The sequence below is a fragment of the Ovis aries genome, chromosome 3 (genome assembly GCF_016772045.2).
Source record: "Ovis aries strain OAR_USU_Benz2616 breed Rambouillet chromosome 3, ARS-UI_Ramb_v3.0, whole genome shotgun sequence".
In the NCBI taxonomy this organism is placed as follows: Eukaryota; Metazoa; Chordata; class Mammalia; order Artiodactyla; family Bovidae; genus Ovis; species Ovis aries.
This window is the reverse complement of record NC_056056.1, coordinates 68,661,312-68,683,809: the sequence shown is the minus strand read 5'-3', so window position 1 is coordinate 68,683,809 and position 22,498 is coordinate 68,661,312. Positions and strand designations below refer to the sequence as shown.

Below are 22,498 nucleotides of genomic sequence, written 5' to 3'. Positions count from 1 at the left end.
CATATAAGATAATACAATAAATATTTGATTTGTTTCTAACAAAAAGTTACCAGGGGCAAAATTTAAGAATGTATATACAAGTACACATGTAGCAAGTAGAATAAAGGCAGCAATTCTTCATTGTGCACATTAAAAAAACCTTGATATAAACTAAAAGTGTTACAGTGCAAACCTTATCTTTTCTTTTCCAATCAGTACTGAATAAGAGCTTAACATGCATCTTCTTGTTTTACTCTATCTTCCCCCTACATCTCTTATACTGCAATCCAACTGTTTGTGTAACTGTATTTTTACAGCTACCAAATGAGAAGTGCATACAAAATAGACAGCACAGCCTTGTCTAGCTTAGTTGCATCTTTTGGGCCAATTACTGAACTCCTAGTGAAGGCACTAAACTCAAAAAAGAAACATTGGGTCTTCCGTCAATAAGAAACTTAGTAAGGTTCTGATTTATACTCTACATATTACATTATAATATTCTGTTTCTACTGCCACACAATTTAACTTAATTAAGCACATTTCTATCAGTGCAGAAAGTTCCTCATCCTATAAAAACAAAATTATTAGGATAATACAAAAATATTTAAAATTAATTTACAAGAAATGTAAAGTTTTCAGTTGTAACGAGGAAGTCAGAGTTTTGGGGAACATGTGATAAAAATTACCAGGTTTAAAAACAAGATTTTTGGTCTACTAATATCTGACAGGCATAGTGAGAATAATTAAGAATGACTTTCAGATAGTACCTTTGTAGCATCTATAAAATAACTTTTTAGGTATGGTAACCCCAATTTTTAAATTTTATGCTTCCAAAGTATTGCCCAATAAACAGTTTGAGCCAATGAGCATACATTAAATAGCAGGGTTATAATAACTATGACTCAATGAAGAGTCATAATTCAACTGCCATACCTCTGGCTGATTTAAATTAAACATATACTACAGTTCCCTTTTCTAAGTCCTAGAGCCACTTTTTATATTTATACTATTTTTAAAAGCTCACCCTTTAATACAATCTCAACATAAATCAATGAGAATTCTTCCTTTACTCTTAAAATACCTACAATTTGTACTAAATCTCACCTCTATTCAAACTTTAGAAGTTTTAAGAAGGCTAGACTTTCTTAAAGAATAAACAGGCTAGACTTTCTTAAAGAATATAGGATGAAGTTGATAGGTTCTTGAAGGCTAGAAAAGAGAGAGTACCAAGATGGAAAAGAGAATGAGAAGACACTAATTTTGAAACTGAAAAATCAAAATATCAGAGTTGTCCTACACAGTACTCAAGAGCTACCTATGGCTGAGTATTGAAATGTAACTAGTGCAAATGAGCAATTGAGACTGCCATTTTATTTAATTGTAATTATCAATAACCTCAGATATGCAGATGACACCACCCTTATGGCAGAAAGTGAAGAGGAACTCAAAAGCCTCTTGATGAAAGTGAAAGAGGAGAGTGAAAAAGCTGGCTTAAATTCAGCCTTCAGAAAACTAAGATCATGGCATCTGGTCCCATCACTTCATGGGAAGTAGATGGGGAAACAGCGGAAACAGTGTCAGACTTTATTTTTTGGGGCTCCAAAATCACTGCAGATGGTGATTTCTGCCATGAAATTAAAAGATGCTTACTCCTTGGAAGAAAAGTTATGACCAACCTAGATAGCATATTCAAAAGCAGAGACATTACTTTGCCGACTAAGGTCCATCTAGTCAAGGCTATGGTATTTCTAGTAGTCATGTATGGATGTGAGAGTTGGACTGTGAAGAACGCTAAGAGCCGAAGAATTGATGCTTTTGAACTGTGGTGTTGGAGAAGACTCTTGAGAGTCCCTTGCACCGCAAGGAGATCCAACCAGTCCATTCTGAAGGAGATCAGCCATGGGATTTCTTTGGAAGGACTGTTGCTAAAGCTGAAACTCCAATACTTTGGCCACCTCATGCGAAGAGTTGACTCATTGGAAAAGACTCTGATGCTGGGAGGGATTGGGGGCAGGAGGAGAAGGGGATGACAGAGGATGAGGTGGCTGGATGGCATCGCTGACTCGACGGACGTGAGTCTGAGTGAACTCCGGGGGTTGGTGATGGACAGGGAGGCCTGGCGTGCTGCGATTCATGGGGTTGCAAAGAGTCGGACACGACTGAGCGACTGAACTAAACTGAATTTAAGCTTTAACAACAACTTGTGACTAGTGGCTATTCTACTGACAGTCCAGCCCTAGAGCATAAAAAGTCTGGTGTTAAAAACAGAACTACAAATAGTTTTACTTCCAATTATAAAGATAGGCATGAAGACTAAATAAGCATTAGCAAACTTTTTCCACTTAAAATTAAGCTCTTTTATCTTTATATTTAGTTCTTAAAGTGTTATGGGCACTGAAAGATTTCTAATTCTATTACAGTAACTAACTTCTAAGCCAGCAGATGATTGAGACTTCATAATTTCTGCCTTTTTATCATCACTCCTCTTCCCTTCAATAACACATACACATACACGCATAAGTCATAAGGATGTTTTGGGAGAGGTTTTCAGGGTACCTTTAGGGAACTTATAAAGCCTGGGGTCTTTAAAAGCCTCTGTATTTTAAAAAAAGATAATTAATTTTAATTAAATTAAAAGAATTAAATTAACAAACATAATTTATGCTATCAGATATGATTATCTGATAACATAAATAAAATTTGAAATAAAATAACACAAAGTGTTTTTCTTCAGAATCTCCTTAGGTTATACAGCTATGTTAAAATTTCTAACATGGACTCTGAACAGCAAAGGCCCATCCTTTAAGTCTTTCAGAAACTAGAGCCTCAAAAAGTTATAAAAACTTATTAAAATAAAATATGAAGTATTTTAACTTACCTGAACTGCACAACCCAGTAAAAGCAAAAGCAACTTTTTAACTTCTTCTGTGCCTTGTTCTGAAATAAAAATAATTACTAGATACAACATTTTACTTTAGTTCAACTTTGTGATAGTGGTAGAATTAACTCTAGAGATGGTATTCACAACTTGACCAAGGAATTAAGTTTCTAACTACAGTGGTAAGAGCAGAAGAAATGTGCAAGTATCTCAATTTTGAAAGGCTGCAGTACAGATAAAATAGCTTTCAAAGCTCCATGTGATAACAGATGCTAACTATAAATCCACTACTTCTCCATAAATCATTATATTACAACAGGATACCAAATTAAGAACTGCTGCTATAGAGACATGCCAGAGTCAGCCAAAATGGTCCCGAATAAGTCTGGCTTCTTTTAGGCCTATTGGTGTTTTTTTTCTAAAACATATATCTTATATGATTCATCTACCTATAAAATTTAAATGGCTTTTCCACTATGTAGAGTCATAAGAATCAAAACCTTAAATGTCAGTTACAGTGAAGCTGGTAAAATAAAGGTATATAACAAGCAGGATAAAAGTAATGGTCTGTAACAGAGCTGGAAAGTATATTCACTGTCCAACAGTATTCAATCCAAATTTTCTTAAAACACTGGGTTACTCCAGAATTTCACCATCAAGCCAACCTGTCTACAAATAAGTCCAAACTTTCTTTTCAAATAATTCCTCCTACTCTCCATGAAACCTTCTTAGCTATACTAACACCCTCCCCAAATATACATACCTACACATGCCACTGCCACAACTTCTGTTACTCCCTCTGCCTGTCTTTTTTCGCTACCCCCCTTTCCTCTAATGAACTGCTTACTAATCTAATCACAATAATATGCACAGCTCTTACATCTCTGTGTAGTCTTCCTTGACCCAAATACCAGTGGTCTCCAACCCTTACTAACTTGCCAACTTTAAGAATAATCAATAGCTCCATATTTTATAAGTCTTAACATTTTTACATCTATTTTGCATTAATTACTACATGATCCAGTAATCTGTTTATCACCCACCAAAACATAAGATCCTCCAGAACATAAACCATTTTCTTTATATTCCTGGTCCCTCTAACTTGGTTTAAGTAAATCCTAAATATATGTGGAATTGAAAACAACTCCATAATACATACAACACTTTTTCATTTTTATTTGTATATTTAAACATTCCAGAATGTCTCCAAAGAGCACCTAACCTCCTAATTCACCTCCATGTAATTGGTAGTTTCCTCAACAAAACCAGCTGCTTAGATTTAGTTTTTATTTTGGTTTTATCTTTGTTTTGACTGAAGGTGGGAACTGGAGAAGATATACTTGATTTGGATTACATGAAGCCTGTAAGAATTAAGTCCTTTGTTGAAACTGTTAGGTAGCTGTTAATTTTCCCAATTGTTCAAAAATTAAAACCCTGAACATGTCACAATTAAAATCCGGCAAAGGGCAGAAACTTTGAAGAAAATAATTTAAATGATCTAAGAAACTAGTTCTCATTTTTTTCCACTCAAAAGTAGTTTAATATAAACTAGAAAATGTGTGTGCATGCTCAGTCATGTCCAGCTCTTTGTGGCCCCATGGACTATAGCCTGCCAGGCTCCTCTGTCCATGGGATTCTCCAGGCAAGAATATTAGAGTGGGCTACCTTTCCTTCTCCAGGGCATCTTTCCCACCCAGTGATCAAACACTCATCTCTTACATCTCCAGCATTGACAGACATGTTCTTTACCACCAGCGCCACCTGGGAAGCCCGAAGCAAACACCCGAACAGAGTGAACAGAATCCTAGAAGTCACTTCAAAATCACTTCTTTTCAAAGCTTATATTTTTCTAAGCTTTTAACTACTGTACTTATCTTCCATACTTATCTTTAAGGCACTAAAAATCATCACAGAAAAGTATCAATTTGGTAGGGTCAGAAAAACACTGGACTTAGTAATGCTTGTCTGATTTCACTACAACTTACAAATATTCTGTTCATTTTCTCTATACAGAACGGATTATCACCTCCAATTCTCCCGACAGACTGATGAAAAACGTAGTGTGTTAGTGGAAATAAGCAAGATCTTAGTTAGCATTACAACATTACACAAAGATGGTATTATATTTGTTATCAAATTATGCTCATTTTAATACTTACCAGAAAAGGGATTTTTGCCAATGATTAAGACATTTGGCAATGACATCATGATCAACTGCTGCAAAGTCTCCTATAAAAAGATACACAAAGGTTGCCATATGAGTACAGCTGACAGGGTTACTACTCAACAAGCTATAACTTACTATTTGCACATCTCTTGGGCATGCTATACCTACAATGCTGCTGCTACTAAGTCGTTTCAGTCGCGTCTGACTCTGTGTGACCCCATAGACGGCAGCCCACCAGGCTCCCCTGTCCCTGGGATTCTCCAGGCAAGAACACGGGAGTGGGTTGCCATTTCCTTTGAGGCATGAAAGTGGAAAGTGAAAGTGAAGTCGCTCAGTCGTGTCCGACTCTTCGCAACCCGATGGACGGCAGCCTACCAGGCTCCTCTGTCCATGGGATTTTCCAGGCAAGGGTACTAGAGTGGGTGGCCATTGCCTTCTCTGATACCTACACTGGTATACTGCAATTAAAAAGCTTACAAAATGTGAAAAAAAAGGTAACTAAAGTCTTAAATCTTTTTTAACTATAAGTTAATGACTTAAATAACTATAATTATAATATTAGATGTCCATAAAACAACAATGTCCAAGTTGAACTGAATTTTAGGTATTAGATAATTAAACAAGCTTCTTTAATAAAAATTCAAGTATGTGTACTTTTTGTTGTTTTGTTTTTTACTACTTCTAAGCGAACTAAAAAAATCAACTGAGAGTAAAATTAAGAAAGCTAGTTAGTTCATTAAAAATCCTATCTTATGATCATTTTCATGAAAGTGGATGATTCTTCCTCAGTGAATCATTATTTATCTCCTATCAAAAACAGATGTTTCACTCCCTTTGATTTCTGTCAAACTTTTTGTGACAAGAATATATACAAATTTTGATGGTAGAGAATGATTCAGAAAGAACTGAATGCTTCCGAATTACTCATTTTATTTATATACCCAAGATGCATCTTCTGTTCTTTGAGCAAATGAAAGAACACACCACGTCTATCATTATAACCACCAACAATGACCATTAAAGGGTCTGGGAAGAAAGATACTACAGATTGATCACTGTAATGTGGTAATACTGAATCTTTGCAATATTAAATACTAATAAGTGCTTAACTATTGGGCTTTCACTACACATTCAGACATACTAGCTGCTGAGGAATAATTTTTTGTTATTTCTTTCTGAATCATTCTTTACTTTAATACTATGACAAAGAAGCAAATAACCATGAAAACCTAATTTGTATTGCTTTTAAAAAACTGTGTGATTTTCACTATAAGTGTTTTCCTATAGTCAAAGAACAGCATGATACCGGAGGCTAGTTAGAATTGATCTTTTATCTATTTGTTACAGATACATACTAATTTTCTCAGTACTATATTCACTAGTTCTTAAAAAAACTAACACCAAAAATATGCACACATTTAAAGAAAAGTACATATTTAGCATATGCTGAACACAATAAAGAATACATATAAAATATTATGTAAATATTGTTAAGAATATTAAAAATAAGTGTCAAAAACTGCTACAATCACTTACTCCAACAGATGATACTGAGTTTGGGAGTATTTAATAAGTGAATTTTCAAGTTAAAAGCAAGTTATCTCAAGATAAAATATGCTCTAGCCAAGTATATAACAGCTAAATGGACTTAAACAAATGTCAAATTAATTGTAATTTTTAGTTTCCTTGTTCTTATTTTTTTCTTATTTTTTATGATTTTCTTGAGTATGTAGTTCTAGAATCCTTTTTGTTCTTTTAGAGAGAAAAATAAAAGCCTGCAAAACACTGAGAGAAAAGTAATTATTAACCTATAACTACATACCCAACAAAACTATCTTTTAAGAAAAAGGATGAAAGAAATGCATTTTTAGACAAACACTGATAAACATTACTATCAACAAGCCTTTTCCACACAAACAACTAAAGGATGTACTTCAGGAAGAAAGTAATATCAGGGCAGATTTGAGATACAACAGAAAACATGTAGCGGAAAAAAAGGAAACTATGTGACTTGATCAAATTGATTTATTTAACAGTATGCTCAACATTTAATTAATGGGGTTTAAAAAGAACTAAAATACAAGACAAGAAGAGCTTAAAAACAGTAGCAGGGAATGGCTGAAATAAGCCAAACTGGAAGTGGTCAAACAGGAGATGGCAAGAGTGAATGTCCACATTCTAGGAATCAGCGAACTACGATGGACTGGAATGGGTGAATTTAACTCAGATGACCATTATATCTACTACTGTGGGCAAGAATCCCTTAGAAGAAATGGATTAGCCATTATAGTCAACAAAAGAGTCAGAAATGCATTACTTGGATGCAATCTCAAAAACGACAGAATGATCTCTGTTCGTTTCCAAGGCAAACCATATTACGGTGATCCAAGTCTACTCCTCAACCAGTAACGCTGAGGAAGCTGAAGTTGAACGGTTTTATGAAGACCTCCAAGACCTTCTAGAACTAACACTCAAAAAAGACGACCTTTTCATTATAGGGGATTGGAATGCAAAAGTAGAAAGTCAAGAAACAGGCAAATTTAGTCTTGAACTACAGAATGAAGTAGGGAAGAGCCTAATAGAGTTCTGCCAAGAGAACACACTGGTCATAGCAAAGACCCCCTTCCAATAACACAAGAGAAGACTCTACACATGGATATCACCAAATGGTCTACACTGACTGACTATATTCTTTGCAGCCAAATATGGAGAAGCTCTATACAGTCAGCAAAAACAAAACCAGGAGCTGACTGTGGCTCAGATCATGAACTCCTTATCGTCAAAGTCAGACTTAAATTGAAGAAAGTGGGGAAAACCACTAGACCATTCAGGTATGACCTCAATCAAATCCCTTATGATTATACAGTGGAAGTGAGAAATAAGATTTAAGGGACTAGATCTAATAGACAGAATGCCTGATGAACTGATGAAGGTTTGTGACGTTGTACAGGAGACAGGAATCAAGACCAACCCCAAGAAAAAGAAATTCAAAAAAGCAGAATGGCTGTCTGAGGAGGCCTTACAAATAGCTGTGAAAAGAAGAGAAGCAAAAAGCAAAGGAGAAAAGGAAAGATATACCCATTTGTATGCAGAGTTCCAAAGAACAGCAAGAAGAGATAAGAAAGCCTTCATCAGCAATCAATGCAAATAAATAGAGGAAAACAACAGAATCGGAAAGACTAGAGATCTCTTCAAAAAAACTAGAGATACCAAGGGAACATTTCATGCAAAGATGGGCTCGATAAAGGACAGAAATGGTATGGACCTAACAGAAGATATTAAGAAGAGGTGGCAAGAATACATAGAACTGTACAAAAAAGATCTTCACGACCAAGATAGTCATGATGGTGTGATCACTCACCTAGAGCCAGACATCCTGGAATGTGAAGTCAAGTGGGCCTTAGAAAGCATCACTACGAACAAAGCTAGTGGAGGTGATGGAATTCCAGTGGAGCTATTTCAACTCCTGAAAGATGATGCTGTGAAAGTGCTGCACTCAATATGCCAGCAAATGTGGAAAACTCAGCAGTGGCCACAGGACTGGAAAAGGTCCGTTTTCATTCCAGTCCCAAAGAAAGGCAATGCCAAAGAATGCTCAAACTACCGCACAATTGCACTCATCTCACACGTTAGTAAAGTAATGCTCAAAATTGTCCAAGCTAGGCTTCAGCAATATGTGAACTGTGAACTTCCAGATGTTCAAGCTGGTTTTAGAAAAGGCAGAGGAACCAGAGATCAAATTGCCAACATCTGCTGGATCACTGAAAAAGCAAAAGAGTTCCAGAAAAACATCTGTTTCTGCTTTATTGACTATGCCAAAGCCTTTGACTGTGTGGATCACGACAAACTGTGGAAAATTCTGAAAGAGATGGGAATATCAGACCACTTGACGTGCCTCTTGAGAAACCTGTATGCAGGTCAGGAAGCAACAGTTAGAACTGGACATGGAACAACAGACTGGTTCCAAACAGGAAAAGGAGTACGTCAAGGCTGTATATTGTCACCCTGCTTATTTAACTTATATGCAGAGTATATCATGAGAAACGCTGAGCTGGAGGAAGCACAAGCTGGAACCAAGATTGCCAGGAGAAATATCAATAACCTAAGATATGCAGATGACACCACCCTTATGGCAGAAAGTGAAGAGAGCTAAAGAGCCTCTTGATGAAAGTGAAAGAGGACAGTGAAAAAGTTGGCTTAGAGCTCAACATTTGGAAAACTAAGATGATAACATCCAGTCCCATCACTTCATGGCAAATAGATGGGGAAACAGTGGAAACAGTGGCTGACTTTATTTTTCTGGGCTCCAAAATCACTACAGATGGTGACTGCAGCCATGAAGTTAAAAGACGCTTACTCCTTCGAAGGGAAGTTATGACCAACCTAGATAGCATATTAAAAAGCGGAGACATTACTTTGTCAACAATGGTCCATCTAGTCAAGGCTATGGTTTTTCCAGTGGTCATGTGAGAGTTGGACTGTGAAGAACGCTAAGAGCCGAAGAATTGATGCTTTTGAACTGTGGTGTTGGAGAAGACTCTTGAGAGTCTCTTGGACTGCAAGGAGATCCAACCAGTAAATCCTAAAGGAGATCAGTCCTGGGTGTTCATTGGAAGGACTGTTGCTAAAGCAGAAACTCCAATACTTTGGCTACCAGATGCGAAGAGCTGACTCATTGCAAAAGACCCTGATGTTGGGAAAGATTGACAGCAGGAGGAGAAGGGAATGACAGAGGATGAGATGGTTGGATGGCATCAGTGACTCAATAGACATGGGTTTTGTGGACTCAGGTCATTGGTGATGGACACGGAGGCCTGGCGTGCTCTGGTTCATGGAGTCACAAAGAGTCGGACACGACTGAGCGACTAAACTGAACCGAACTGAACTTCGGTCATAATACTATTGCATAAAAAGAGTAAGCTACTGATTACTTTTGGCCCTTGCTATGAAAAGAATAAAAGGTACAATTTCAAGAGCAGTTTCCAGAAAAAACCAACGTAGGGTGAAAAATTTTAAACCAGTAGATAGAAAGACATGTAGAAACAATTATAAATGGTATAATTTCTCCAAAATAATAACACAATGCGAAACTGATTTGCACCTAAAGTGTTTCACTATACAAATTATCAGGAAATTTAAAAAATCATAAAACAATAATTATTTGTAAATTTAATAATTATGAAGTACATGTTTATATCTTTCACACTCCATAAGAAACAAACTGTGTTATGACTACTCTACCTGCAACAAATAGACCAATACCTGGCATATAATAAGCCTTTAGTATATATTAGGTGACTAATACTAAACAACACAAAAATGTGATTATGAAAGCAGTTATTAAAATATTAGATTAAAAAAAGAACTACTTACCTGGTAATAAAATTTTATCTGTCTCACCAAAATGGACAGATTATGAATTCGAAGTGAAGCATCATTGTTGACTTTTTTATTTACTCTCTGACTCTCTGATTTAGGATTACTGTAAGAAATAAGAAAAGGAATACTTTAAAAATTATATTGAAATATACCTATCAATTTATAGATGACTAAAAATAATCATGTAATACATTTTTTCTATAAACAAACTGTGTATTCATCTTCATTGATAGATGATCCAAAAGGACACATGATTATTTTGACATGTATTCTGTAGTTTTAATTAATATAAATGTATCTGATATTTCACAGACAGTGGTAAAATATAAGTCAGATGTTGCACTTCATTCTCATTTTGTCTCATTTTTTCTGAAATGAATAACTTATTTTCTTTGAATATATATATTTCCACCACCCAAAATAAATCTGTTTAAATCAATAATGTAAATTTGGACTAATAATCAATAAATGTTGTTTCTTCTCAGTGGCAAACGAGGACTATACTTGAGCAGGCAATGTCCCAGAGAAATTAAAGAGTGAAGTGATGACACAAGATATCACTTTCATCTTGGATAAACTCTGCAGATTTAATAAAAGCAAAGGAATGAATGATTGTGAAGTAGCAGAAGCTGAAAAAGAATAAAAGATAGGACATGGTTAAGAAAGAAATTCAATGACACCAAAAGCAAAGGCAATAAAAGCAAAAATAAACAGGTGTGACTACATCATACTAAAAAGCTTCTGGACAGCAAAGGACACAGTAAAAGATGATAAGGTAAATAAATAACTGAATGGGAGAAAATATGTACAAATCATTTCTTTAACGGGGTTAATGTTCAAAGTATACAAAGCACTCATACACCTCACTAGTGAAAATGATTTTAAAATAGCCAGAGGAACTGAAGAGGCATTTAAAAAAAAAGAAAAACAAATACCATACAGATGGTCAATGGGTATATGAAAAGGTGTTCAACATCACAAGAATCAGGAAAATGCAAATCAGAACTACAAAGAAGTATTACCTCATACCTGTTGGAATCACAGTTATTAAAAGAGAAGGGATAAGGGTAGGTGAGGATGAGGAGAAAATGACCCCTTGTGCACTGCTGTTGAGAATACATTAGTGCTACTGTGAAAGTTTCTCAATAACTTAAAAACAGAACTACCATATGATCCAGCAATCCCATTTCTGGGTATAAAAACCAAAGGAATAAAAAACAAGATCTCAAAGAGATAATGGTGCTCCCATATTCACTGCAGCATTATTTACAATAGCCAAGATATAGAAACAACCCAAATGTCCTACAACAGATAAGTGGATTAAAACCATATGAAATACACACACAGACACACACAGGTTCATACAGATAGAGGGACTTCCCAGGTGGTACTATTGGTAAAGAGCCTGCTTGCCAATGCAGGAGACTTAAGAGACACAGGTTCAATCCATGGGTCAGGAAGATCCCCTGGAGGAGGACATGGCATCCCACTCCAGTATTCTTGCCAGGGGAATCCCAAGGACAGAGGAGCTTGGTGGGCTATGGTCCACGTGGTCACAAAGAGTTGGACAAGACTGAGGTGACTTAGCATGCACACAGACAGAATATTATTCAGACATGAGAAAGAAGGAAATCTTGCCATTTGTGAAAATATAGATGAAATTTGAAGGGGTCATGCTAAGTGAAATAACCTAGACAGAGATGGAAAAATACTGCATGTTCTTCTTTACACATGAAACATAAAAAAACACTCAAACTCACACAGAGTGAAATAAGTCAGAAAGAGAAACACAAATCCATATATATATGGAATTCAGAAAGACAGTAACAATGATCCTACATGCAGGGCAGCAAAAGAGACACAGATGTAAAGAACAGACTTTTGGACTCTGTGGGAGAAGGCGAGGGTGGGATGATTTGAGAGAATAACACTGGAACGTGTATATTACCAAATGTAAAATAGATGACCAGTGCCAAGTTCGATGCATGAAACAGGGCACCCAAAGCCAGTGCTCTGGGACAATCTGGAGGGACAGGGTGGGGAGGGAGGTTCGGGCAGGGCTCGGGATCGGGGGACACATGTATACCTGTGGCTGACTCATGTCAATGAATGGCAAAAACCTTCACAATAAAGTAATTATCCTCCAATTAAAATAAATAAAATAATTTTTAAAAGAATGTCAAATTCATAGAAATAGTAGAAGAACACTTGCCAGCATCTGGGATGGAGAGTTGCATGGAAAGAGGGAGAGGTTGGTAAAAAGGTTGAAATTTTAGCTATAAGATGAATAAGGCCTGAAGATATAATGAAAAACATGGCAACCACTATATTAAATAATTGAAATTTTCTAAGAGTGTGGAACTTAAATGTTCTGACACACGGTTAAAAATGTGAGGTGATGGATATATTACTTAATTAGATGGTGGGAATTCATTCACATGTACATATACATAAAGCCACCACTACGTACACTTTAAATGATTACAATTTTGTCAACTGTAAGTCAATAAAGGTGAAGAAAATAAAAATTTTTAATTAAAGTTTTTTTTTTAAAGAATAGGAAATTTAAGTAAATGCCAGAACATTAGCAAAGATCTAGTTCCTCATTAGGACAAGGAGGTCAAGCCAGAAAAAAACATTGCCAGGTGAAATGTCCCTATGCAAGGGCTGAGTGTGTAGTATCATAAAGCAGGAATCTAAGAAGTTGCTAGGACAGAGTACTAACCCACGGTTACAGACTCTAAGTGCAGGTACCTCCACATGAGAATGCAGAGAAGACTGACACTTACCCAACGGAGAATAGGAACTGAACGGAAACTTCTCATTCCTTAATCCCTCCCTTTTTTACACAGTCTATTGTACCTGATGCCTTCAGTTCCTTCCCTAGACAGCACTCTATGGTGCTTTATTTCAGCAATTACTTTGTGGGTTACATTTATCAGTATTTACCATATCAGAAAATGAAACAGAAAATTTCACGGTTGTTTACTTATTGACTCATTAAAAAAAAAATAAACCCATTACATGCTTATAAACACCAAACCAAAAAAATTTTTACTGAGAGGACTGGCACTGTTTTACTATTTTTAAATATCTCTTTGATATCTACCTTAATGTCAAAAAAAAGGGGAAGGCTGATGTTCATCTTTGCTTCTGCATTCCATCTACTGTTTGTGTTATTTTGGTTCATGTATATGAAGAAATAAGAGGCTTCCCCAGTGGCTCAGTGGTAAAGAATTCACCTGTCAAAGCAGGAGACATGGGTTCAATCCCTGGTATGGGAAGATCCCACATGCTGCAGAGCAACTAAGCCCATGTGCCACAACTACTGAGCTTGCACTCTAGAGCCCTGGACTTGCAACTGCTGAGCGCATGTGCTGCGACCACTGCAGCCCATGCGCCTGGAGCCCATGCCTGGAGCCCATGCTCTGCAACAAAAGAAACCAAGACAGTAAGAAGCCCACACACCACCACAAGTTGCAGTTGTTCACTCCAACTAGAGAAAAGTCCATGCAGCACCAAAGACCCAGCACAGCCAAAAATAAATCAATAAAAAATTATATATATATATATATAAAAAGAAATCGGCCTCACACAGACATTTAGTTAAAAGTAGACAGAGCCTAGGGACTCTCTGAAAGGACCCTCAAACTATACAGTGAGAACTGCTGCTTTACTTCAACTATTCTCTTGCCAGCACTCTCAACACTAATCCTGTTTTTTTATCACATTCACACTGTCAATCCCTGATACTGGATCAGCTCAACTGTGTACACTGAGATTGCCCATAGTACTAGATGAGAAAATAATACAATTAAAACTCAGCTAAAACATCATATAGGTAGAAACAGCATCAAATCTGCCCTTTGCCATAAAGAATTACAAACTGGACAAAACATACAAAATAACTAATTTCAGACTTTGAACAGCAAATAATACAAGACTATAATCTCTAGCAAAGCTCTAATGAAGCAGTAAGTACTTTCCAGAATGAGACATAAGGAGGGGTAGCCCATGTCTCACTGAACTCAGGGAGACAAAGTTTGGAATTTAAGGGAATTAAAAAACTGAAATTTTCAGAAAAGAAAACCAGAGACAAGGAAGCTATATAAACAAAGAGCTCCCAAAATATGCCCTCAAGATTTTGACTAAATACTGAGTTGTACATATGCACCCTAAAACTCCAGGAGGCTGAGCAGAGGACAAGTACAGAAAAGCTGGAAACTAGGTAACACCCAAAGCTCACAGAATGCAGAGAGAAATTTAAGCTCTGACCAGTCAGAATAAATACCTAGAGCATCTGTAGAGTCCTCAGGAGAATCATGTCTTGGCAACTAAACTAGCAGTTGAGTAAAAGCTATTCCAGATGCTCCTTAGAAAGCTTTGCAAACAAGCATTGAAAGGCTCAAGCTGGGAATTCTCCGGCAGTCCAGTGGTTAGGAATCTGCACTTCCACTACAAGGGACAAAGAACTGAACCCTGGTCAGGGAACTCAGATTCCGCATGCCATGTGGTGGGGCAAGAAAAAAAGGAGAGAAAAGAAAGGATCAAGCTGATTGCAAGTAACTTGAAAACCTGCCAAAACAAACTTCATGACTGCTTAAAGAACAAGATCTAGACCCCACCATGTAATAATCACAATGTCCAACATAAAGTAAAAAATTACTAGACATGCAAAGAAGCAAAACAAATAAATAAATGTGATTTGTGAACAGGAAAGAAAATGGAAAGAGTTAACAGAAACAGACCCAGAAATTAAGAGACAATGGACACAGCAAACAAGTATTTCAAAAGAGCTACTATGAATATACTAAAGAACTTTTAAAAAATAAACATTATATGAAAGAAAAGTTAACTACTTTTATTTATTTTTTTTAATTTTATTATTTGTTCTAACCCCTTGTTTTGGCTATCTCAGGAATTCCTGTTATCTATATACTGCATGTTCAATGCTTTATAATGTATCCCTCTCTTTTACATCTTTTTTCTTTAAAAAAGAAAAATATCCTAGTCTTATATTTTATTTTGATTTGCAAAATTTTCCCTTATCTCATCTTTTATTTTGAGACATTACTTTTTGTGTGTGTGTGTGCTCTTTATTTTCTATTTTTTTTTTACTTTACAATACTGTATTGGTTTTGCCATACATTGACATGAATCTGCCACGGTTTTCATGAGTTCCCAATCCTGAACCCTCCTCCCACCACCCTCCCCATAGCATCTCTCTGGGTCATCCCAGTGCACCAGCCACAAGCATCCTGTATCCTGTATCGAACCTAGACTGGCGATTTGTTTCTTACTTGATAGTATACATGTTTCAATGCCATTCTCCCAAATCATCCCACCCTCTCCCTCTCCCACAGAGTCCAAAAGTCTATTCTATGCATCTGTGTCTCTTTTGCTGTCTTGCATACAAGGTTATCGTTACCACCTTTCTAAATTCCATATATATGTGTTAGTATACTGTATTGGTGTTTTTCTTTCTGGCTTACTTCACTCTGTATAATCGGCTCCAGTTTCATCCACATCATTAGAACTGATTCAAATGTATTCTTTTCAATGGCTGAGTAATACTCCATTGTGTATATGTACCACTGCTTTCTTATCCATTCATCTGCTGATGGACATCTAGGTTGTTTCCATGTCCTGGCTATTATAAACAGTGCTGTGATGAACATTGGGGTACATGTGTCTCTTTCAATTCTGGTTTCCTCTGTGTGTATGGCCAGCAGTGGGATTGCTGGGTCATAAGGTAGTTCTATTTCCAGTTTTTTAAGGAATCTCCACACTGTTCTCCATAGTGGCTGTACTAGTTTGCATTCCCAACAACAGGGTAAGAGGGTTCCCTTCTCTCCACACCCTCTCCAGCATTTATTGCTTGTAGACTTTTGGATCGCAGCCATTCTGACTGGTGTGAAATGGTACCTCATTGTGGTTTTGATTTGCATTTGTCTGATAATGAGTGATGTTGAGCATCTTTTCAAGTGTTTGTTAGCCATCCGTATGTCTTCTTTGGAAAATGTCTGTTTAGTTCTTTGGCCCATATTTTTAAAAACCCAAATGGAACTTCTAAGGCTAAAAAATATAATATCTGAAATGAAAAATTTATTTGTGTAATAGAAGATAAGAAACTATTACAAAAGATCAGTGAATTTGAAGACACACACACACAAATTCAAAAAAACACAGGGAAAAAAATAAAAAAAAATACCTGAAATGAACAAAGGAGACTAAAGGAGCTAAGGGGCAACAGATTAACAAAAAAGTTACATGGACAATACAGTTTTTTTCCTAAACCACCTGAGAATAAACTGATGGTCTGATACCCAAGAATCCACACACATTTTAGTATTTATCTTGTACAAACACATGTAACTATCAAAACTGGGAAATTAACAATCATGTAATTACTATCATCCAATCTTTAGAATCCATTAAAATTTGTTCCAATTACGAATGGATTTATAGGAAAAGGGTCTAGCTCAAAACCACACTTTGCATTCAGTATTCTGAATTACAATCCCGAGTCTCTTTCAGTTGGAACAGTTTCTATCTTTCCTTGAAATTCATGACCTATGTACTTTAAAAAGTTATAGGCCAGTTATAGGCCAATTTTTTATAGAATGTCCTTCAATTGGGTTTGTCTGATTAAATTGTATACTGCTCATAATTAAGTTCAGGTTACATATCTTTGACAGGAGAAATGCAGAAGAGATGCTCTGATCTTCTCAGTGCATGCTAAGACGAGGTACATGATTTCACTTTATCCCATTACTGATAATATTCACTTTTATCACTTGATTAAACTGGTACCTGCCAGTTTTCTCCATGGTAGTCACTATTTTCCTTTTGAAATTATTTTGTGAAGACATACTTTGAAACTATGTCAATAATCTGATTTACATCTATCTTTAATTTATGTATGTTTACATCACTATACACTTATGATTCCTCATAATTATCAGTGATCATAATCTATTAATATATAACTTCTTTTATAACTATCATAGATTGTCTTTTCATTTTGTTGACTGTTTCCTTAATTGCACATAAATCATTGATATGATCCACTTTTAATTTTTACTAAAAATTTTTACTATAAAACCAGTTTAATTTTCTTTAGGAAGGGCTTTTATTAGCTACATTCATAAATTCCTTCCAGTTTTTGCTATTAATATGAATGTAATTTTTAAAAGTATATTTGCTAGTAGATTACTACTGATATGTAAATACAGTAAATTTTTGTGTATTTTTCTTATCTTTAGAAATCCTGTTTGTTGGTGCTCTTACAGGTTCTCTAGAATGTAATTTATAGTTTTTGCATATTGAAAATCAATGATCCCAACACCAATTACTAAAGAGCTTATTGTTTTCCACTGATCTCTATGATTATGCTAGATTTCTATCTAAGTGTGCCTGTAAATGTGGCTGTACTTTTGGCATCTATTCTGTTTCTTTAACCCATCTGTCTATTCCTGTGTCATTAAAACCCTTTAAATATTACTATGGCTTTATTGCCATCGTGATTCTATTAGAGCAAGTTCTCCTTTGTTTTTGTTTTGTATATCGTCCTGCTTAGTCACACTTGCTGCTCTTTTCTATTAGTTTTAGGATATTTATTAAGATTCTATGAAAAAGTTTGTTGAGATTTATTGGGATTTTATTAATAACTAATTTGATACATTCACATTAGTAAATTTTTTAAATTTATGCACAATGGTATTTACATATTTAAGTCGGCTTTTTTTCCCTTGGGTTTTTGTTGGTGAAATGGGTTTGTTTTCTATCACACTATCTTCTTGGTCACTGCTAGTGTGTAATAGGAAAACTGTAGTTTTTGTATATTACACTTCTGATTAACCACCTTTTAAAATTTAGTTTATTCAGTTCATTTCTTGGATTTTCTAGCTGAAAAATGTAAGTAAATGACAATTTATCTCCTTTCCAACTGTACATCTCATTTCTGTTTTTTACTTACTGTGTTAACAAATAATAATGGAGATAAGAGCTATCCTTATTTTGTTCTCAAATTTCATGAGACTGCTTTTAATGTTTTGCCATAAATACCTAATGTTCACTGTCATTTTCTGATCAACACCCTCCTTCAAATTAAGTTCCCTCCTAATCCTATTTAATATCTTAATTGGTGAATTTCTCAAATATCGACTTCCATGTGATTCTTCTCATTTAATGTGTTAATGTAGTGAATATTACATTGTTACATCTTTAACACTGAATTGTCCTCACGATCCTAGACTATTACTCCATCAGCCCCACCCCATAGTGTAACTACTATTCCCATGTTTGGTACATCATTCTATTATAGGTTTTCCAGTACTAATTGCCTTTATGCCTTTTACTTTCTCACCAGAATGTAAGTTCCCTGACGGCAGGGACCTTATCTTATTATTCTCTACAATCAGCATATATCCTAAGCAAATGTTTGAATAGGTAAGAACAATAAATGATCTGAGACCAAGCAAAGAGGCTTTTTTTAATATAATTTTATTTATTTTAATTGGAGGCTAATTACTTTACAATATTGTATTGGTGGGGTTCAGGATGGGGAACACGTGTATACCCATGGTAGATTCATGTTGATGTATAGCAAGCAAAGAGTTTTAAAAATTGTTGCTTACTATTAAGAGTTACGAGATGACATTCTCCAAGCTAAAGTCATTTGGCAGACTCGAGTAGACACTCCCTACTAAGGTTTGTGTCCCAAATATCAGTTGAATAATACAGTTCTAAACCACAATTTGAGACATACAGAACAAGCAAGAATAATAGAAAAGTAAGTTAAATTTCACTTGTGACTGACTTATTCTTAAAGCAAATAATGAACAATGAATAGCCCAAAGCAAAAGGATGTATAAGTGGAAAAGTAGGTCTCTTAGATAAAGGTACCAACCAGAACTAGTTATCCACAAAAACAAGGAGACTATATCACAGAAGTCAGATTACGTGCCATGGCAGACAAAAGATAAACAGCAGTAAGGTCAAGTCATGGTTAAAAATTCAGACAGTTGAAGGGAAAATCCTGTTTTATGTAACTAACTTGGTATACTTTTTGTCAGTAAGTTACATACTACACATACATACTGTAGCTATATTCAGTTCAGTTCAGTCGCTCAGTCATGTCTGACTCTTTGCAACCCCATGAATCGCAGCACGTCAGGCCTCCCTGTCCATCACAAACTCCCGGAGTTCACTCAGACTCACGTCCATCAAGTCAGTGATGCCATCCAGCCATCTCATCCTCGGTTGTCCCCTTCTCCTCCTGCCCCCAATCCCTCCCAGCATCAAAGTCTTCTCCAATGAGTCAACTCTTCGCATGAGGTAGCCGAAGTACTGGAGTTTCAGCTTTAGCATCATTCCTTCCAAAGAAATCCCAGGGTTGATCTCCTTTAGAATGGACTGGTTGGATCTCCTTGCAGTCCAAGGGACTCTCAAGAGTCTTCTCCAAAACCACAGTTCAAAAGCATCAATTCTTCGGCACTCAGCCTTCTTCACAGTCCAACTCTCACATCCATACACGACCACAGGAAAAACCATAGCCTTGACTAGACGGACCTTAGTCGGCAAAGTAATGTCTCTGCTTTTGAATATGCTATCTAGGTTGGTCATAACTTTTCTTCCAAGGAGTAAGCGTCTTTTAATTTCATGGCTGCAGTCACCATCTGCAGTGATTTTGGAGCCTAAAAAAATAAAGTCTGCACTGTTTCCACTGTTTTCCCATCTATTTCCCATGAAGTGATGGGACCGGATGCCATGATCTTCGTTTTCTGAATGTTGAGCTTTAATCCAACTTTTTCACTCTCCTCTTTCCCTTTCATCAAGAGGCTTTTTAGTTCCTCTTCACTTTCTGCCATAACGGTGGTGTCATCTGCATACCTGAGGTTACTGATATTTCTCCCGGCAATCTACTTAATGTATAAGAGCTTAGTTTAATCAAGGTATCACTGTGGAGAAAAGTACATTTGTAATTGAGAAAAGACTGTAGGAATAACTCAGTAAAAATGTTAGGTATACTACAGGTACATCAATTTCATTTGTAATCACAGACATTCAGTAAGTATCTTTTCTCTCTAGTCTTCTTCCGTGATTTCTATTTTCCTTATTCTGTATTTGAATTCTCTTAAATTACCTCTCACCTATAACTATCTCCTAAATGATAACATTTAGACCCCCAAAATACTTTAGAGATTATCTAGTTTCACTATAAATCAGAAAATTGAAGTCCAAAGTAGTAATTTGCCTAGGCTGTCACAGATTCTTCCCTTTACTCTCTTTCAATCTTTTCTCTTACTCAAGAAAACAAAGACAATACCAACAGAAAATGGTTTTGGCAATGTCATCTATAAAATCCATGTGTACAATAAATCATTGCTTTTTTGTTTGAGCATATTCCTGATTGTTTTCATAGTGATTAATTAAACTAAAGAAGATTCATTTCCTTCGCCTCTCCAGTTCATTACAGTACTATTTTCTTTAAAAATCTAGGTATTTAATTCAGATGAAAAATATTTAAGAAATTCTATTTTAGTAGTACTACTGAAGAGGTATGTAAACCCAAAATCCGACAAATATACAGTACAAGCCCACTGTTACATGACAATACATAATTCAGATTATACTCTGGAATAGATGCATAATATTCCAATAAACACATGTTATTTCATTCCCACTTTAACTAATTTTATAATGTAAATATTATCTTTGCATTCACAGAGTTGTTACCAAGTTTCTCTGTGTTCTTAAAGTGCTTTTAAACTTAAGTCTTACAAGTTTCTGTTAATATTTTATGTCCAACATTACTCATATTTCAAAATTTATTAAATTGCCAGAAAGGCCTATAGTCTCCTTTGCATAAAGCTCTTCTCCAAGAATTAGCAAGTTTTAAGAATTGAGAATATTAGTTTGCTCAAATTCTTTTAAGAAATTTTTGCAGAAAAAAATATTTAAGTTCTATATCGTTTCTTCAGCCTCTGAGAAAGACTGTGTATAACAATTAAAACAATTCTGAATATAAAGAGCAGGAACTGTCCAGTTTTTATACACTAAGTATAGCAGATGAAATTATTTTAGAAATCTAGGAAAATAGGAAATATGCAATTAAGAGATGTTAGAGAAAGTATTTTGAAAAATTTACAGAAAGTACTTCAACACCTAAAATTAACCTCACTTTCAACAGGGGTCTTAAAAGACAGGGGAGTGAAAGTTTTCTAGTGGCTTTATGTTTATAAATATTTGCTATGATTAACATGGGATTTGAGGGGGTTTCCAGATAATCAGTAGATCCTACAAGATACTAGATGGAGTAGATCTAGTACACTCATGAGCGATTTCAAAGGAATAGTGTAATTCCTTGGTAAGAACTGGCTGATACCTAGGTATTCAAGACCTCAATTTCAGTTTCTAATCTACACTGTACCTCTGGGAAGTTATTTTAATAATCAATCAGAACTGGAAATTTCCTACTGCTTTAGAATCATTAGATATTGCATCACAGTCTACCCATAAAGTTCCGAACTGGAGACAGCGGTAACTGCTAAGCACTCTAGGCATGGAGTGAAAGCAATAAACTTTCAATTACAAGGCTTGGGTTTCCCATTTGATTCATGCTTAATTTGAGTTAGGGTCATACTGACATATGTTAGGACCCTGAAAACAGGCCTTTTGACCCCAAGAACGTCATCTCTTCATGTGAGAGACTTCTCTCAGGTGAAACTGCCCGAAAAGTCTTAATCTCAATTCCCATGAAACGCTATTAAACATTTAAGGATGGATCTACTGAAAATAATGCAATTTAAGAAAATTAGTAACTTTAGGAAAAGAAGTATTTTTTTTAAACAAAGAAAAATATAATAAGGATACGCTACCTGGCTCTGAAGAAAACATTACATATGAATATTGATTACTGATTTAACTTGCAATAAATTAGAAGGATAGTGTAAGAAAATAAACAGATGGGACATAAAAAAAGCTAAAATCTCACCTACCATTATCAGGAAGTTAGTAGATACTGTCTGAAAGGGATAAATCAAGAAATACTAGGGTAAAAAAAATAAAAAGAAATACTAGGATAGGTATAT

At 35.6% G+C, this 22,498-nt stretch overlaps 1 protein-coding gene across 14 annotated transcripts in view; it reads right to left on the bottom strand.

Moving 5' to 3' along the window:
* Window positions 1–22,498, bottom strand: part of CCDC88A (coiled-coil domain containing 88A) — a 120,676-nt gene that overhangs the window by 77,801 nt on the left and 20,377 nt on the right. For all 14 annotated transcript variants that reach the window (XM_042246141.2, XM_004005941.5, XM_042246142.2 and 11 more), the window contains exons 3-5: window positions 10,398–10,506; window positions 5,017–5,086; window positions 2,858–2,916 (exon numbers count right to left, since the gene is read on the bottom strand). In XM_042246141.2, the coding sequence (XP_042102075.1) occupies window positions 2,858–2,916; window positions 5,017–5,086; window positions 10,398–10,506 (238 nt within the window). The remainder of the gene's footprint in view (window positions 1–2,857; window positions 2,917–5,016; window positions 5,087–10,397; window positions 10,507–22,498) is intronic.